The 19,188-nt window shown below is 46.5% G+C and overlaps 1 protein-coding gene across 4 annotated transcripts in view; it reads left to right on the plus strand.

Annotated features, from left to right (window-relative positions):
• Nucleotides 1-16,328, plus strand: part of MTA1 (metastasis associated 1) — an 842,399-nt gene extending 826,071 nt beyond the window's left edge. For all 4 annotated transcript variants that reach the window (XM_085627173.1, XM_085627175.1, XM_085627174.1 and 1 more), the window contains one exon: nucleotides 14,589-16,328. In XM_085627173.1, the coding sequence (XP_085483299.1) occupies nucleotides 14,589-14,730 (142 nt within the window). In that variant the 3' untranslated portion in view covers nucleotides 14,731-16,328. The remainder of the gene's footprint in view (nucleotides 1-14,588) is intronic.
• Nucleotides 16,329-19,188: the final 2,860 nt, after the last annotated feature.

Consider the following 19,188-nt stretch of genomic DNA (forward strand, 5'->3'; position numbering starts at 1 on the left):
ATGGTTTTGTGTGTGTAACATACTTTATTTCCCCGAAGCCAGGATATACAGACTGGTCACTTTTCTTGTATATATTTGATGATGGGAGTTCTTATTAAATTGAAATTTGTAGTTATGAAATTATCTACGTAAAACATAACTGCAAACTTGTTCATTAAGATTTATGTATGTCCACTATTGTAAATGTTTGTGCCTGGATAGTGGTGATGTGTAAAAAAAAAAACAATACAGAGACATCAAGTAGAGTGGGCTTTTTAAATTGATTATCCGATAGACTTCTAACCGCAGTTTCCTTACCTTACAATATTTCCCCAATATCAGACTGGATCTTGGAAGTTTTTGAGCAGTACCCCTGCGTGCCAGTAGGTGGTGGTGTTCAGCTTAGCACCACCCACACCGTAAATGTGTGGTGTCCATACAGGCACCACCCCAGCATGCTGACAGACTGAATCCAGTTCTTTCCTTTCCGTGCTACATAGCGCTGATCAGTGAAGAGCTACCCTCAATCGTGTTTTGACTGAACCTTTGTTTGAGAAATTGTCTCTTCTGGTCTGACAGGATGTTCCCAAAGAAACTAACTTGTTTCAAACCATGTGATGCCTGTCACAGGCAGATGTTTGTGACTGACCCACTTGATTTGTGGTGCTTAGAGAGGGACCAGGACTCCAAAGACCTGCAAGGACTGCCAAGCCATGGACCCAAAAGTGCTGTGAAAGCGATCCCTCAAGCTTCTCACCGCCCAACGTCTGATGACACTCAAGACCCAATGTCGCGCGGAAGGTCCCGGAACCGTTCCAGAGCCGCACCCGAAGTTGGTCATCCCAAGAAGTCATCAGGGAAGTCGAGTAAGTCCCGCAAACATAAGAAGTTGAAGAGGACTTTGACTTCGCCGCGCCCTTCAATCTTCTGACGAGGTGCCAGAGCATCGGCATTCCATGTCTTGTGCTTCGGGGTCCGTTCTGCTATTCCCTGACTGTCCCAGAGTCGTAGTGACTCCTGCCCAAAGATTTTTATTAGGCCATGCACCTTATATTTTGGCTGCCCGGCCCCTCTGAAGTGCTTTTGGTGCCTCACAGGGGCTTGAGAGGGAAGACACTGGATCCTTGCCAGCAGGCCCCTCCCTCGCAGTTATTTGGGCCCCATGGATCCCATTTTGGATCCAGAGCGGAACTGTTGGCGAGACAGAGAACTTCCTCAATATCCACTCCAGTACTTGCGTCCCACGGGGGCACCATCCCCATCTACTCTGACAATGTTCTAGATGAACGTTGCCCATCTCTGGTCTGGCACAAACTGTGTGACCATGCTTCCAGATTGGAGCCAGTCCCTTTTGCATTTGACAGGCCTGGCGAGGGAGACAATTGGGAGGGGTCTGAAGACCCTTATGGATATCCGTATCCCTTAGTTGAGAATGAGGACAACTGGTATGAGGAACTGGTGGAGGCCCTAGACACCTCTCCTGACACTGGCGTTGTCCCTCCTCCTACTGTGGCTGTGTAGGAGGGAGCCTCTTCATATGGTTCGGGTAGGGCGGCTCAGTCAGGACAAACATCTTGACGGATGTGCTTCAGCCGGGAGTCGCCTCTTCCAAACCTTTACTCCACTTTAATGAAGCCCTTACCGACCTCCTACTCAGGCCTGGTCCAAGCACTGCACAGAGACTCCTGTGCATAGGTCTATTGCTGTCCGCCATTACCCTGCTCCTCTGAACCTCAGTTTATTACCCAGCACCCACCCTGGAGAGCTTGGTAGTCCAAGTCTCCACCTCTTGAGTCAACCCCATATGTTCCCTACCATTCCGCCAGATAGGGAATCCAAGAGACTTGGATACGTTTGGCAAGAGAATGTTCTCTTCTGCCAGCTTTGCACTGTGGTCGGTGAACACTGCATGCCTTTTGGGCCAATATTTCCATGTGATCTGGGATTTAGTTGTGAAAGTGCTGTCTATGGTCTCAGACTAGGCTTGAGCCATACTTGTCCCAAGCTATTGCTGACTGGAGAGATGCAGCAAAGTTCTCTATACAATGTGGACTGGACTGGGTAGAGTGATTTCATTGGTAGCCTTGCTACGCCACACCTGGCTGACATCCACTGGCTTGTCCAGAGATGTCCACTACTCACTTACGTACATGCACTTTGAAGGCTTTTGTTTTTTTGGAAAGAAGGGGGACTTACTGCTGGAGTGCTTTAAAGACAGCAGTTCTACGGTCAGGTCCTTTCGACTTGTCTATGGCCCGTGTCATCTCCAGTCTGCCTTCTGTCCCTTTTGCGGGCACAGAAGGTGATTCCAACCACGTCCACACCCTCCCAGCAACCACGGCCAACATGCTTCCCATCCTTTTCATGGCCAAGATCAAGGGTCCTTTAGGCCATGTGGGACAGGTAGCCAGAGGTCGGCCCAGTCTCCCTTAATAGCCGAAGCCTCCAAACTTTGGTTTGCCCTCCAACCAACCTGGGCATCCAGCCAGTGGGGGGCAGGCTACACCATCACCTGCACCACTGGCAGTCAGTAACATTGGACTGTTGGGTTTTGCAAATTGTCCAGAGGGTCTACTCCCTACCATTTGTGACCACCCATGCCACCCACTTACGACCAGCTGCCAGTGGACCACCTCTCTTTTCTCTATCAGGAAGTGCTGCCTCTCTTGGCCAAGGGAGCCATAGAGGGTGCTGACATCCAGAATAGGTTGTGGTTTCTATTCCCGCTAATTTCTGGTGCCCAAGAAGGAGGGAGCCCCTCGTCCTATCCTAGACCTGTGCTTTCTCACTCTCTTCCTGAACAAAGGGAATTTCAAAATGCTCACGCAAGTTCTGTCTGCCCTGGTCCTGGGAGACTGGATGGTAGCGTTTGACTTGCAGGACGCATATGTTCAATGGCATGTGTGGCTGTAGATACACATGCTTTGCATACTCCTGCCAACTAGTGTTGGGATTGAAGTTGTACAAGTTGTTTTTCTTTGAAGAATTGTTTCGAGTCACAAGGTAGAGTGAATCCTCGTCTCGGTTATAATGTGCATGGGCATCGGCTCCTTTGTTAGATTGTTGTCTCTCTGCTATCTGGTTCGGTCATGTGTACCTCTCCTATGTGTTCGACTACCGTTCGGTACGACTTCAGTCTGTTTAGTTCTTTGGATTGTGCTTTTCCATTACTGCGCCGCTTACAAATTAGTCGGTTCGGACACCGACGAACGCCTCTCGGGCGCCACCTATCTCGGGCCTACTCTTCCACGTGCACCGTCGGCACTGAAAATGTGTTCCTGAGGGAACAGACAGCCTTTTGATTTTGCCCCCAGTGTCATGCCAAGTACCCACACATGGACCAACATCTCATGTGCAATCTTTGTCTTTCACCCGATCGTGAGGCTGATTGTGACACCTGCAAGTCTTTCTGATGAGAAAAAAAAAACTCTCCAGGATCAGAGAGTGTGTCGGCTGGAAATGTTGCTTCGAAAACAACACTCCTAATATTTTCGGAGAAGCTCAAGCCCAGGAAGAGCATGCTGCCGAGGAAGAAAAACAAGCCTTTGCATCGAGGAGATTTCAGGCTCTGAAGTTGAGGGCGAATTGGAGTACAACCTGCCACTTGGGCAGCGTGTGAGTACTATCGACCCTGACCCTTTTCTTCCACCTAAAAAGACCTCCAAATCTTGCCCTTTCCATTATTAGAGTTCGTTGGACCACCACTGCCTTCTGGCCATGGTCAGATCCGAAAAGACACTTTGGATGCCCCACTCTGGTCCAGCACCGAAAACTTCCACCAAGGTTAAATACTCTGTATCGACCTCCTTGGATTGGGCACATACTTCGGTATCCTACCACTCTTCAGAACTGGTCCGTCAACTGACTGCTTCTGCCTCGTTACCGGCCAAAAAACACTCCCCTCCCCTCCCCCTCTTCAAAGCTTTGGTTCCAAAAACCAGTCAAATCAAAATCCTCTAAGCATTCTTAAGTTCTTAAATAATCGGAGACAAAAACTTTGAAACGTTCCACAGTTGCTATGCCTCCTGTTGAGCCAATCCTGGAAACAATGGATATTAGACAAAAAAAAAAATCCAGATTCAACATGGAACTGGAAGACTAATGGCCTCTCCTCCACCAAGAGGCAATTGACTTTTGAGAAGGTTTTGGACACTCCTGTGCACAAAAAAAGACAAAGGACACTGCTACAAGTCCTACTCACCATCCTCCCTCCACCACCCCCACCATCATCACATGCTACATCCTGTAGATGCTACGCCTTCAGGCTCACCTAGATCAAACACTGTGGGTACGGGAGACCCAATAGGAGAGCCAGACCCATGGGACATATACAATACTGATCACATAACATCTAATGACCCGGATCTATATCCAGCTAGACCCTCCCCTCCTGAGGATGCTAGTGCCTACCAATAAGTTATTGCTAGGGCAGTTACCTACCATGGTGTTCAATGACAAGGAATCATCAGAAGATTTCATTTTTGACACACACTGGTCTACACTCAAGGACACAGTGTTTACCTATGCTCCCTAGTGTGTTGCGTCATGCTCATTTTATTTTCAAGGAACCTATCAGTGCCAGCGTTATTGCCCCACGGGTAGATAAAAAATGTAAACTAGCTCCCTCAAACCCTCTGTTTATAAGAACTCGGGTACCACCACACTCTGTAGTTGCCACCACTGCTAGTAAAAGAACTAATAGTCAAGCAACTGGAGATATGCCAGCCCCTGAAAAAGAGAGCAAGCGTATCGACGCAGCGGGGAAACGTGTAGCAGCCCAAGCAGCTAACCACTGGTGTGGTGCCAATACCCAGCCCCTTCTATCGCACTATGATAGGACTCACTGGGATGAGTAGGAAGAGTTATTGCAAACATCTCCCTGAGGAGTAACTTAGAAAGGGGCAACAAATTGTTGCAGAAGGTCAGACCATCTCTAATATCTCTAGCAGTTGTGCGTTAGATACAGCTGATTCAGCTGCAAGAGGAATAAACACCAGTGTTATTCTCAGGAGACATGCTTGGCTCAGGTTTTCTTGCTTTAAGCCAGAAGTACAACAAGCAATTCTTAATCTGCCCTGTGATAAGGAACACCTTTTTGGTCCTCAGGTGGACTCCATCTTGGCCAAAATGAAAAAAGATACAGACACTGCTGAAGCTATGGGTGCCTTACCAATGAATCCTTCTAGAGGCTCCTTTCATCGCTTGGGTTATAGAGGTGGATATAAATCCTCAAACATCTGATGCCTCCACTTCCCAACAGAAGCAGGGCCAATCCACCTACTCCAAAGGGTTTTTTAGGGGCTCCTTCAGAGGTGGTAACAATAGAGGCAGGAGTGCTTCCACCCTGGAGCATCCTCCACTGCAAAACAGTGACTGCCTTACCCCTGACTCCACAACACCTGTCAGGGGAAGACTTCAGTTTTTCCATCCAGTCTGGGAATCCATCACCATAGACCAATGGCTACTAGCAGTTATCCAACATGACTATTGTCTGGCGCTCTTTACCACTCCAACCAACATCACACGATAACATAACACTTTTCAAACATGAAGTGCAATCCCTTCTCCTTAAAGGGGCCCTACAGCCATTCCCTCTTCAACAACAGGACACAAGTATATTTGCTATACTTTCTCATTCCAAAAGGGACAGGATCTCAGACCCCTCAATTACTACATCCTTTCAGAACATTTAGACATGGTCAGTCTACAGGATGTCATTCTTCTTCTACAAAAAGGTGACTTTATGGCATGCACCCCGCTCATTGCAAATACCAGAGATTTGTCATAGTAGGAAAACAGTACCTTTTCAATGTTCTTTCACTCGGAGTCACTACAGCATCTCGTGTTTTCACAAAGTGCTTGGCAATAGTAGCAGCACCCTTAAGACGACACAATGTTCACAAATCTCCATACCTAGATGACTGGCTCATCAAAGCCAGCGCCCATCAACAATATCAACAACACATTCAGTTGACAGTGGATCTAGTACACAGCTTAGGTTTCACCATCAGTGTCCCCAAATCTCACCTTCAACATCTTTAGGTTCAACCATACTTAGGGGCAACACTCAACACACAGTTGGAATTAGCTTGTCCCAATCCAGCTCTGATACATTTTTAACCAATTCAACCTCAGTTTCAGCAAAACAACACTCACAGTTTGGACTGTCATGTATCTTCTGGGAATTATGGCATCTTGCATTGCCATAGTTCTACACACAATACTACAGATGCGACCACTTCAACAGTTTCTCTCTCGCCAGTGGTCTCAAGCACAGGGTCACCTACAGCATCTAGTTTTGATAGACCGCTACACTCACCGTTCTCTGCAGTGGTGGAATTCCAACAATTTGTTGAAGGCGTGGCCTTTCTTGGACCCAGTGCCTCATATCATTCTCACCACAGACGCATCAGAAACAAGATTGGGTGGGCACCTACAAGACCTAACCATACAAGGTCTGTGGGCTGGCAAACAACAATCCCTTCAAATAAACTACTTGGAACTTTTAGCAGTGTTCCTAGCACTTAAAGCTTTCCTTCCTCAGCTATCACAGTATACGGACAATATTACAGAAATATACTATCTACAAAAACATTGAGGGGACACTGTCATCTCAGCTGTCACACCTAGCTCAGACCATATGGAATTGGGCTCTTCACCACCACATTCATCTCTTGGTGGAATATCTACCAGGAACAGACAACATTCTTGCAGACCTGCTCAGCAGGATGCACCAGCAAACCCACGAATGGGAACTCAATCCACAAGTTCTCCTTTTCTACTTTCAAAAGTGTGGGTTCCTTCAGATACACTTATTTGCCACAGCCTAAAACCCAAAATCTCAAAACTTTGCCTCCAGGTTCCAACACAAGACCCATTATCCAAGGGCAACGCACTATGGATGAGTTGGTCAGGGATATTTGCCTGCGCTTTTCCACCTGTCTCTCTCCTTCCATTTCTTGTTTGCAAACTCAGGCAAACATCACTCCACATGATCCTTGTAGCTCCCACTTGGGCACATCAACCCAGGTTCACAACCCTACTAGGTCTCTCAGTAGCCCCGCATGAGAAACTCCCCAACAGGCCGGACCGTCTCACTCTGAATCAAGGTCAGAGCTTTATGGGTTCCCGAGTAACCTGCTACTTGCCAGAAAAGCGCTTCAACACCCTATCAGGGGTACCAGGCGGTATATGAATGCAAACCTTTCTTTCCCTTCAATCCCTCCGCTATCCTTCTCACTCCAAATAACTGATTAATATCCACCACTCAAATTACTTGAATATTTTCACCATACTAATTCACCACTAATCCTTTATGGGCTTCCGGAGTAGTTTGCTACTCGCCAAAAAAAAAGCGCTTCAACACCCCATCAGGGTGAAGAAGCGCTATATAAATACAAACCTTTTTTCCTCTTCTATCCTTCCGAATCCATATAACTGACTAACATATCCACCACTTGAAATTTACTTGCATGTTTCACTATACTAATTCAACACTAATCCTCTATGGGTTCCGGAGTAGCGTGCTACTGTGAGAAAGTGCCATCTTTCTTGCATGGTATGCCCCCACTTTTTGCTGAGTTGCTGATGTACTTTGAGTGCCAATCAGGTGCCCAGGGCCTGTGTTCCTTACCTAAAACTGTATTGAAGCCTAAAGCCAATTGGCATCTCTGGCCACATGTCAGCCTCTGGTAAATGGTACCCAGGGCACTGTGACCCTAAGGGCTGCAGCACTTATTGTGCCACCCTTAGAGGCCCTGTACCCTGTCACACACACACACACACACACTGCCTTTGCAGGCTGAGTGTCTTGGTGCAGAACAAAACAGAGTCGACATGGGACACATCCCTGTGTGCCATGCCCACAAACACACTGCCCTGGTATACCTAAGTCACCCCTCTAGCTTGGTGCCCTATGCCAGTGGTGTGGGTACAGGTGCATGAGCCCTGTACCCCTACAGTACCCAGGTCTATTCCTGGGCACTGTAAGTGCAGTGCTGCCATTAAGAGTATATGGTGCTGGGAAATCGTCATCAGGGAAATCGTCATCAGGGAACCTCACAGCACCGTGATGGCTACACTGAAGACTGAGAAGTTTGGTATCAAACTTCTCAGCACATTAAACCCACACTGATTAATGTAAAATGCACGACAGAGGGCAACTTAGAGTTGCACCCTGAAACTAACCCACAACCTGTGTCCTGACTGAGAGGCTGCCTAGGCTGCCACCCAGCAGACAGGTTGCTGGCCCCCTGGGTAGAATGCCATCCGCTCTCATGGGCCTGCAACAATGCACATCCTGGGGCAAGGTGCAAAGCCTCCTCCCCCAGGATGGGCAGGGGAAGCTTCAAAGGCATTCCGCCTTACGCCTGTACTCAGCAACTGGTCCCCACCAGTTCTGACCCCCATTCTGGTGGGAAGACTGGCGGGAAAACCCAAGGGAGGAAAGGGGGTGTGCCAGCCTCTGCCAACCCCACCCCTCAGGTGGGGAGGCGAGGTGAAGCACAACTCCGGGCTCTTGCCATCTTGAGGATGGGGGGCCCTACCCAATCAGGACTAGGCTCCTGCCCCCTCCCACTGGAGAGTGGCAGGATAGGGGGTGTACCCACCCCAGGGAAGGGACCCATTGGTCCCTGACCTTTCCCTACCTGTAACGCCCCTAAATTTTGTATTTAGGGGCACCCTGAACCTTCCTTCCTCAGATCCTGATTCCGAAGAGAGAAGAAGAACAAGAAGAAAAGAAGACCTGCCGTGCAGCTGCTAACAAGAGGAAGACACCAACTGACTTGGCCCCAGCCCTACAGGCCTTTCGACCCTCTGACCTGCTCCTGCTAAAACCCCCAGTGGTCAGCAAGCTCGACAACCCCGGAGGACCGGACTGCCTTGCTCATCTAAAAGACTGGGACTCCCACAAGCAGTGGTTCTGCTCAAAACAAGCAACAACCCCCGGTGCCAGCCAGGAACCACGAATCCAGCACACTCTGCACTCGCCGAGCCAGGCCTGTGCCTGAGTGAACAAAACCCACGAGGACGTCCCCCCGGCAACTGTGACCACGAATCCAGCACCCAAGGACTATCCTCGATGCCCCTGACGACGCCTGCAGCCCCAACCGTGACCAGCAGAGGGTAAGATTCCCCGACGCCAAAAGACACCGCTGCACCGGGTGTCCTGCGGCCCCATGTGCCCAACTCCTGGGTGCCTACCTAACCTACAGCTCCCCAACTTACCTCTCGAAGTGGTGGTCGCACCTGAAGAATCTCCGTCCCCGAGCCATGCAGCCTTTGTTCGTCTTGCAGCTTTCCCATTGAAATACATTGAGCGCCCGACGGCTCAAAAGCACCCTGCACCCAGCTGCCCGAGTGCCCCTGGAAGTGCAGCAACTGTCCTATTCTACTTCCCCAATTGCCCTGTGTAAGTGACCAGGAGCTCAGCTCCCACAGCCGCGTGGCCTGCCTGCAAGCAACCACCAAACAAAGAACCCCTGCCCGCCGTTGGCTAACATTCGGCCTACGCTCTCTCTGCACCCGGCTGCCCCTGTGCCGCTGAGGGTGTACCAACTGTACCTACCTGACCCTGGGAGACCCCTGCGTCTTACCCCAGAACCTTAACTCTGCCAGTCGAGTACTTTCCTGAAAGCTGATAACTTGCATTTTCTCCATAGGGTAACATTGACTGGTTTTCTCTTGGAAATTATTCTGTCGAGTTTTGAAACTTTGTAATATTCACTAAAAATCACCCGATCAACGAAAACTAAATTACTCACCTGTTATCAGGAGAGATCCCAGTGCTGGATCTTTGTGCCCAGCACCGACCCTACAAAGTAATTACAACTGTGATTTTCCAATAACCGAGCTTTCCTCCATAGGATAACATTGCCTGGTTTTTGCCAGAAATTCTTCTAAGTGTCGATTTTTGAAACCTACAAATATTCCTTAAAAATCGCCTCTATAACAAAAACGATTTCTTTCAACTGTTTACAGGAAATGCACCAGGGCTGAATCCAGGATCCAGCCCTGAGTAAGAAAAACCTATGCAAAGTAATTGATATTACCTTTACTTAAAAATTCCTATTGAGCTCAATGTTCTAATTGTGTTTAAACTTGGGTTGCCTATTGCAACAACTGTAACTATTGCATTTAAAAGTCTATTGCTATTTGAAAGTATTCAACTAGAGCATCTCATTCTGAGAAAGTATTTTTATACCTACTTGTGGTTCTAAAATAAAACAACAATGCATTTTGTATACAAAACAATTGGCCTAGAGTTCAGTTCTTGAGTGTGTGAGACCATTTGCTGGCTGAGTGTGTACAACAAATGCTTTACACTGTCCTCTGATACTGCCTTACTGCTCGACCAAGCTACAACTTTAGAGAGAAAGGTTATATCTAACTTTAACCTCGGCCAAACCTCTGGGGACTGTGGACTCTGTGCACACTGAACCTTACTTTGGTGCAGTATATACAGAGCCACTCTCTTACAGCTACTCGCCGAAAAGCTCTTTGACGCCTCGTTAGGGGTAGTAAGCGCTATACAAATGCAATTACAATACAATCAGACACCCAAACCCCAAGATGCTCCACCTAGCGATCTAGCACTTGAAGCCTTAGAATTTGTTTACTTGAACTTACCGATAGAATGTAGGGACATTCTTAAACAAGCATGCAGACCCACAACTGGAGCTTGTTGTTATAAAAAGTGGAAATGTTTTGTTTGTTACTGTCAATCTAAGCAAATAAATTCCCTCAATGCCACAGTACAGGACATTTTTTGTTACTTGTTACATTTACAAAAAATCCAATTCAGCATATACTTCCATTAGGTTGCATCTTGCTCCCATAGCTGCCTATCCCCAAAATCGGCAGCAGCTACTCTTCTTTGTGATTCCAGTCATTAAGGCATTCATGGAAGGACTCACACAAGTTATTCTACCTCATTTAACCTCTAGCACCCTCTTGAAACTTGAATATTGTACTTACTTGGCTTATTGATCCTCCTTTTGAGCCTTTTGCACTCATGCCTACAGTTTGTCAGGGAAAGTTACATTTTTAGTTGCTATTGCCTCACTCAGACGTGTTGGTGAGCTCAAGGCCTTAACCTTAAAAGAACCTTTCTTTCAAATACATAAAGATAAACTAGTTATTTGTACTAATCCTAAATTCCTGCCCAAAGTAGTCTCACAGCTTCATCTCATACAATCTATTGAGCTTCCTGTTTTTTTCCCCTAACCCTGGTTCTGTTGCAGAAAGAGCTCGCCATACTCTGAATGAAAAAAGAGTGCCCTTGTTCTACATAGTTAGAACTAAAACTTTCAGGAAAACATAACTCTTTGTAGCCTTTTCTCCACTCATGAAGAGAACCCTATATCCAAATCAGGCATAGCTATATGGATTGTTCAAATACATTCAAGCTTGTTACATAAAAGCTAAAATACCTTTACATGTAATTCCCAGAGCACATATCACTCATAAAAAAAAGGAGCAGCTATGGCCTTTTTAGGGAATATCCCAATAGCTGATATTTTTAAAGCAGCTATATGGTCAATGCCATAAACACATTTAGTAAACACTACTGTGTGGATGTTTTAGCACACCAGCAAGCTAATGTAGGTCAGGCAGTGCTACGTACCTCTTTTCAAATTACTGCAACTCCCACACACTAGCCACCTGTTCTACGGAGGGACTGCTTTACAATCTATGCATAGCATGTTTATCTACAGCCACACATGCCATTGAACGGATTATGTTCCTTGCCCTGTAAGCTTCTGTTCGTGGCAAGTAGTGCTGTAGATTTACATGTGGCCTCCTCAGACACCTGTTGCCTTTGCAGTCATGTTTGACACATCTTTCTGATGCATTCAGATTTTAGCATGAACATCTACATTTGTACACATTCCTTACACTCCTTTCCCATCCCTCCTGCGGGAAAAAAGTTAAACAAAGGAGTTGATGCACAGTGTCAGCGGGAGGAGCAGTCGCTCTACCTTGTGGCTCAAAACAATTCTTCGAAGAAAAACAACTTGTACAACTCCGAACCCAACACTAGATGGCAGGAGTATGCAAAGCATATGAGTCTACAGCACTACACGCCGCAAACAGATGCTTACAGAGTAACATAATAGTTCCACATCCCTGTCCTGCCTGCCCATAGATGTTACCTGCGGTTTATAGTGGCCAAGAGCACTTTCAGTTTGCCATGCTCCCCTTCAGCCTTACCAGACCCCTCTGGTATTCACAAACTTGAGGATGTGGTTGCAGCTCATCTGCAGCATCACTGGAATCTCTCCAACATGCTCCAGATCTTGAAGGAAACTGTAAAAGATCTACAGTGGTAGCTGATGGACTGCAATTGGGTCAGTGGCAGACCCCTCTCTTTTTCCCAACCAGAGATGATTGGTTTGACAGATGCGTCACTTCTAGCATGGAGCAGCCATCTGGGTGAGCTGGAGGTCAGAGGACTCTGGTCTTCGGCGGAGTCTGGGCTCCACATAAACCTGTGGGAGCTTCAGGCGATTCACTTAGCATTGAAAGCCTTTCTTCCTTCGATCAAGCGAAGGCTGGTGCTAGTATTCACAGATAACACCACCGACCTGTCCTACTGCAACAAACAAGGCGGGGTTGGGTTGTGGACCATTTGTCAACAGACTCTGCGTCTCTGGACAGGGCTGGAATGCCAAGGCATTTCCCTGGCGTTTCAGCACTGGCAGGCTCTCTGAAAACCAGGGCAGACTAACTCAGCCAAAGATGCCTAGCCCATCATGAGTGGGGTCTCCACCCAGAGGTGGTGCAAGGCCTCTTTTAGCAGTTAGGAGGGCCTTCGTTAGATCTGTTCGCCACCACTGAGAATGTGCAATGCCAGCAGTTTTGGACACTGGAGTTTCCAAGGCAACTCTCCCTCTGAGACGCTTTTCATCTCGAGTGGTGCTCTGGCCTCCTGTACGCCTTTCCGACTTTTCCACTATTGCCCAGACTTCTCAAGAAGATTAGGAATTACTGGTCCCAAGTTGTTGTGGCTTTGGATTTGGCACAAAGTGTCTGGTATCCCGAGCTGTTGAGCATGACCATAGATCCCCTGATTAGGCTGTCTCTTTGAGAGTATCTTCTGTCGCAACAACAGGGGAGGGTTCTGCACCCAAACCTGCGCACACTTTACCTGTGTGCATGGCGATTGAGCCACGACAGTCTGTGGTGTTATTCTGGCAGCAAGGTGTCCCTCTGCCAAAACAGTATTTGCCTGGTCTTGGGATACGTTTGAGACATGGAGTGAATCTAAATACATTGATCCTCTTTCTGCATCTCTCTCAAAGATTCTTCTGTTTGCTCTATCTTTGACCAAGAAGGGCTCTGCTCTGGGCACTCCATTTCAGCATGTTTGTAATCTGTTGTAGCTAGGTTTCTTAAAGGCTTGCAGCACGTTTCCCACCAGGTCATTCATCATGACCTATTGAGATCTGAATCTTGTTCTAACCTTTTTGATGTGTGCACCCTTTGAGGTTCCGCACAATTGCCGTCTTAGGCTATTGATCAAAACTGCCTTTTTAGTGCCCGTTACATTGGCCAGGAGGGTCAGCAAATTGCAGGTACTCTGGACCCAAAAAGAGCATTGTCGTTCTACTTTGATCACTCAAAAGAGTTCCAGGTGGACATTCAGCAGTTAATGGAGTATGTAGGAGCCAAGAAAGGGAAGGCTGCGCAGAAACTGACCATCTCAAGATGAATAGTGCTCTGCATGAAGATCTGCTAATCACTGGCCAAGAAGCACCCCTATGAGGGTTTCCATGCTTATTTCACCAGAACTAAGGCTGCGTCCACTGCATTAGCCCATGAAGTCCCTGTCATGGACATCTGTCAGGTAGCTTTGTGGGCATCTTTGCACATGTTTACCAAACACTACTGTCTGGACAGTCCGGCCTGTCGCGACGGGCACTTCACCTGTTCGGTCCTGCAGGACTTTCTGGGTTAAGAGGCATTGCTTGGGTATCTATTCTAAGGTAAGGAATCTGCAGGTAGAAGTCTCTATCAGATGAACAAGTCACTTACCTTTTGGGAATGCCTTATCTGGTAGAGAATCTATATAGCCACAGATTGCTTACTGGGCCTCCCCGCTCTACGAACTGACGACAGTGTGAGGGACACACGTCTAAGGGCCTTAGTATTTCACACCAGCGGTTAGTTCTCATCGTGGATCCGTGCTTCTGGCATGGAAACTTGCAAAAGTAACTGACATCAGCATGCCGGGGTGGTGCCTATATAGGTAACGTGCACATCATTTCCAGCGCGGATGACACAGAGCCGAACAACACTACCTACCGGCGTGCAAGGGTACTGCTTAAAAACATCCGACTCCAGTCTGACGCTTGAGGAATATTCTAAGGTAAGGGATATGCGGCTTGATAGTCTTTACCAGGTAAGGCATTACCGATGGGAAGTAACTTGTTTGTCCCAGACTTGTATTTTCTGTGAGGCCATGCCTGGTTTTGACCATCCTCTCCCTTATTGCCTCATGGGGCAAGTAGGCATGGGTGGGAGAGCCATTTTGAAAAGTCTTGACTTTTGCAGTCCTTTGGACAAAAATTCTGAATTGTGACAGATTTTTTCTTCAACATGTCTAGGAAAATACGCAAGCTGCTTTCATCTTCTGAAGCTAAACGAGCTGCAAGACGTCCATACAAGTCCATCATGATCCGACAGACCCAGGCCGCACAACTGATGCGAACACCAATGAACGATGAGCCCATTATCATTGAGGACTGATGCAAACTCCCAGATCTCCATGTTCCAACTATTCTTCGCTGTCCAGTTCTGCTTGATGAATCTTCTTTTTTTTTCCCTCGCAGACAGTACTTTGGTTTACTATGACCATGTTGAACAAACCCGTGGAAAAGGAAAGATTCTTAAAGCTGTATGCATCTGTTTTTTTTAATCGATGAACTTACTATGAATGACCACTGGGAACAAGAGACTGCCCTCTCTGGTCTGTTTTTGTGACCATTTTTTCACTTAGCTTGTAGATATTTTTTCTTTTTTTTTCTTTTGGTCAGGTGGAAAAAAGGAAAGTTAACTTATTAAGAACATGTGGAAGAGCAATTTTAAGCTTTTTGTTTACTCTAATGGAATTAAGAATAGAATTCTTAAAGTTTGTGAATATATAACGATCTATCATTAGCCTTGCTTTTATGAGGCTGTGTTGTATTTTTTTTATTGTTTTTTTACACTGTGCCATATATTTTTTTGTTAGATAAAACTAAAAGTCTGTAACTCTTATACTGTGGAAAATGGGGCTGGAAAGCCAACAAGAAGTACATCTACTCGACTTGGTTCTGTCCCTCATATTTTCAAGTAACTTTCATAGAAAAAAAATAGAAAAGTAAAAAAAATAATCTTTATGCTGTATGCTGTGAGCCATCCATTGTCTGCATGGGCTTATACTTCAAGCTGTGCTTAAAAACTTTGGTTGGGAAAGGGGTGAGCTAGGAACTTAGTTGATTTCTCTCGCAAAGCATTACACTGAAAGAAACCAGTCTATCCCCCCTCCCCCCCACCCAAATCGCATGAATCGGCTATGTTTTCTGTTCAGTTCTTAAAACATGTAAAGTAGTTGGTCACAGTAAAAGGACTACTGTGTTGCACAAGTAATTTGACAAGTCAGTGGAACATACTTGCCCGGAATCAATGAAGAATGTGACGTTTTAGGTCTATTAAGTGTGCGGTATTGGCCTTGAAAATACAAGCGCAAACCTGCCGAGCCAAGTCAAAAGTGGTGTCAGTGTAATGTATTGCTTTTTAGAAAAGCTCTGTTCTGGCTCCAGGAGTCTAATACACCAAGTCCACTGTTCTGTTGCATTTTCTTGAAACTCGTTTGCCCTATAGTGAGTTTTTCTGTCAAACAGGCATTGCCAGGAACAGCCTGGTTTTGTTGTATTTTCCCGATTTCGAAGGGAATTAAAATAAAACAATTAGAAGGCAAATACAGATTTAATTTGAACACAAATTGTGTCTAAAATTAGTGTTATTTCCCTTGTAAACGTTTGTGTTTGAGGTTTTGCATCTCTTGAACTTGCGTATTTGCAAGTATCGACTTTTTCCATTTGCCACTTCCAGGCTTGGTGCATTTCAAAAATGCCTCTGCCTTTGAAGGATGTAATAAAACAGGTGTTATTTTCAACTTGTACATGTCTCTGCCATAGGCAGATAAAGCATGTAATGAAAGATAAAACAAAGATATCATTCCGTATGTTATGGCAAAGAGAGGACCCAAAGTTGTATTTTGTACTTGTTTGTGCACTAGTACAACATGGGTAGAAGAATTGTTGACTGTGCTTCGAAAGAAATAAAGCCTTTTGTAAAATTAATATTGTAAATGTATTTCTGTTAACAACTGATATGATAGTAATTGAAATAACACTGATGAGTTTTCGCTTCAATTGCTTACCTGCTGTGCAGCAAGATTTTGAACATCAAGGAACTTCAGCCACCCTGTTCATTTCAGTCTACTGAATATTAACTTGATTAGCATAGTTCCATTTTACAAACGTTTCTTGTGAATCTCTCACTGTTTATTCCAGCTGCCGGAAATGACATCCTGAATTGAAATGGGCATCTTAACCTTTAACCTAACTGCTTGTCATATGTTAGCATTAGTTCTATGTATAGGTCAACAAAACGTTTGTTTCTGCGCTTTGGGCAACAATGATATTACTATTGTAATGTTCATTACAACTGTGCCAAGAAGTGTTGTGTTCTCTGTTAAACAATTTTGATTTACTTGTTGCCATGGTACTAATTGTCACAGGAAGAATCCCATTTCCATAAAAGTCCTAACCAAGGTAGGAACCAGAGTACCTGATAGCAACAGCACCAGTGCATAGAACTACCTACAGCTGTGCAGTGAATTTCCGTGTGGAATCTGAGAAAGGGAAGAATAGCTCAATCTGTGCTGAGTAATACTGTACTTTACGAAAGTGGAAAGTCAGCCCCACTCGTTCTAGTAGTTGCCATCAAAATGCAAACACTTTTAAAAGGCGATATGAGACTACGGTGCGCATATTGAGAAACAAGCATTACCACGGATGCCAGCAATTAAACTCCTATGGTAAATGTTTCTCTTTACAGGACATTACCAGATAATTATGCTCGCGCAGTATGGTGTGAACAAGTATATTAGTGCTGCAAAGTAATTTGCGGCTAGCCCACACAGATGTAATATGAGGTTGAACATATCCATCTGTTGTGTCTTATGCAGTCCATCAAAACTTCATGGCATCTGGGGAAAAAACTATTGTCAACTTACTCCAAGATGCAATTAAGATCCGTTTCCCAGTACTCACTTCCATTGATTTGCCACTTACCAAATCTGCTCAGGATGTACCTCGAGGTGGTACCTTGGAGCATCCAACTCCAATATCAAACTAAAGCAGCTGAAATGGAAAGGCAATAAGAGTATCATCGAATGTACTTGACAAGCGGACATAGATTTAGAGGCAAAATGACTGAAGTGAAAACTGCCTGTCTGATCAAGGATATCTCAGCTGAGCATATCCATCATATTAGTACATTCAGAAAGCAGTGAAACAATCAAAGCTTGCACGTTATGAGCTCATACCTGGCATAATATCAGGTTGTTAGGGCTTGCGAAGAAAATGAGAAGGATCAAATGCAGACTTTCGTAGATAACACTTTTCCTTGACTAAACTGGGAGGTATAACAAGGCATCTCAAGTTAAATGGCCCACAAAAACCTAATCCAAGTACAACATCCACAAATCACCGTGTATATGTCAGTTATCTGTTTGCAGAAGTAGAAAGATATGGATCTGATAGAGACTGTAGTTATAGATTCCTTACCTTTAGAATTACCCCCAGGCGTCAGACTGGATCCGGAGAATTTTTTCATAGCAGTACCCCTGGGCGTTGGTAGGTGGCAGTGGCGTTGGTCGACTCCTCGTTCGGCGTCGTGGTCGCCGAGATGAAGTCGCAGTGTCTTAGTTGCCGACCCTGCATGCTGGGTCAGTTCTTTCTTTTTCCGCGCCAGCCAGCGCAGATCTGGAGAGAGCTTGCCCCTTAGTCACTTTTTAACTAACCCTTTTTCTACTTTGTCGACTCCTTTTTTGAGTAGTCAACTCCTGGTAGCAAGAAGGATGGCCCATCGTCGGACCGGCTTCAAGCCATGTGACTCCTGTTACAAGTTGATGTCCGTCACGGATCCGCACCTATGGTGCCTGGAGCATGACCACGACCCGAAGTTGTGCTCCGACTGTCGAGCCATGAATCCGAAGTCTTTGTGGGAGCAGTCCCGAAAGCTCTTGGAGGTCCCGGTTGAGAGGGAGGTCGCGGGACCAGTCACAAAGCCAACACCCCTAGTCATCGAAGTCTTCGCAGTCATCCAGTAAGTCGAAGCACAAGAAGAAGGCGAAGAAGCATCGTCGCTTTCCGGCTCTGTCTTCGAAGCCTGCTTCTGGGACTGCTCTGTGCTTCCCTCCCTTTCTTGGAGCCGGAGCGTCGCTTGCCCAGCATCTGAAAGAGACACATTAGTGATGGATTCCCAACCTTAGAATTACCCCCAGGCGTCAGACTGGATCCGGAAAGTTTCCGTCGGCAGTACCCATGCGCGTCGGAAGGTGGTGTCGTGCGGCTTCGCATCAAACGCAGGCGTCGTGATCGCTGGGATGACGTTGCAGCAGCTACTTAGACTCCACCGTCGCGCGGTGACGTCAGTTCTTTCTTGTTCCGCGCCAGCAAGCGCAGATCCGGAGAGAGCGGTACCACCAGTCAATTTTTGACTGAGTTTTTGGGGACTTTTGTCTGTCTTTTTTGAGTCTATCGACTCCTGGTGCTGTAGGGATGCCCGGTTTCAAGTCTTGCGAAGTTTGTCCTCACATGATGTCGGTGACGGACCCGCACCACGAGTGTCTCTACTGCCTGGGGCGCGAACACGACCCCACGTCATGCCCCGACTGCCAGGCCATGGCTCTGAAAACTTTGTGGGAATGGTCCCGAAACTTGATGAGGCCCGGGAGTCGGCTCCGTGCCGTTGAAGGTCCCGGTCATGTGGGAGGTCGGGGGAGCCGTCACGGAGCCGTCATCATCGTTCAACGAAGTCTTCGCACTCTGGGTTGGGGAAGACGAAGCACAAGAAGTCGAAGAAGCGCCGTCGCTCTTCGCCTTCCCCTAGCCTGTCGTGCGACACGGCTGAGGGTGCGGGTGCTGCCGCCCC

The sequence above is a fragment of the Triturus cristatus genome, chromosome 9, assembly GCF_964204655.1.
Source record: "Triturus cristatus chromosome 9, aTriCri1.1, whole genome shotgun sequence".
In the NCBI taxonomy this organism is placed as follows: domain Eukaryota; kingdom Metazoa; phylum Chordata; class Amphibia; order Caudata; family Salamandridae; genus Triturus; species Triturus cristatus.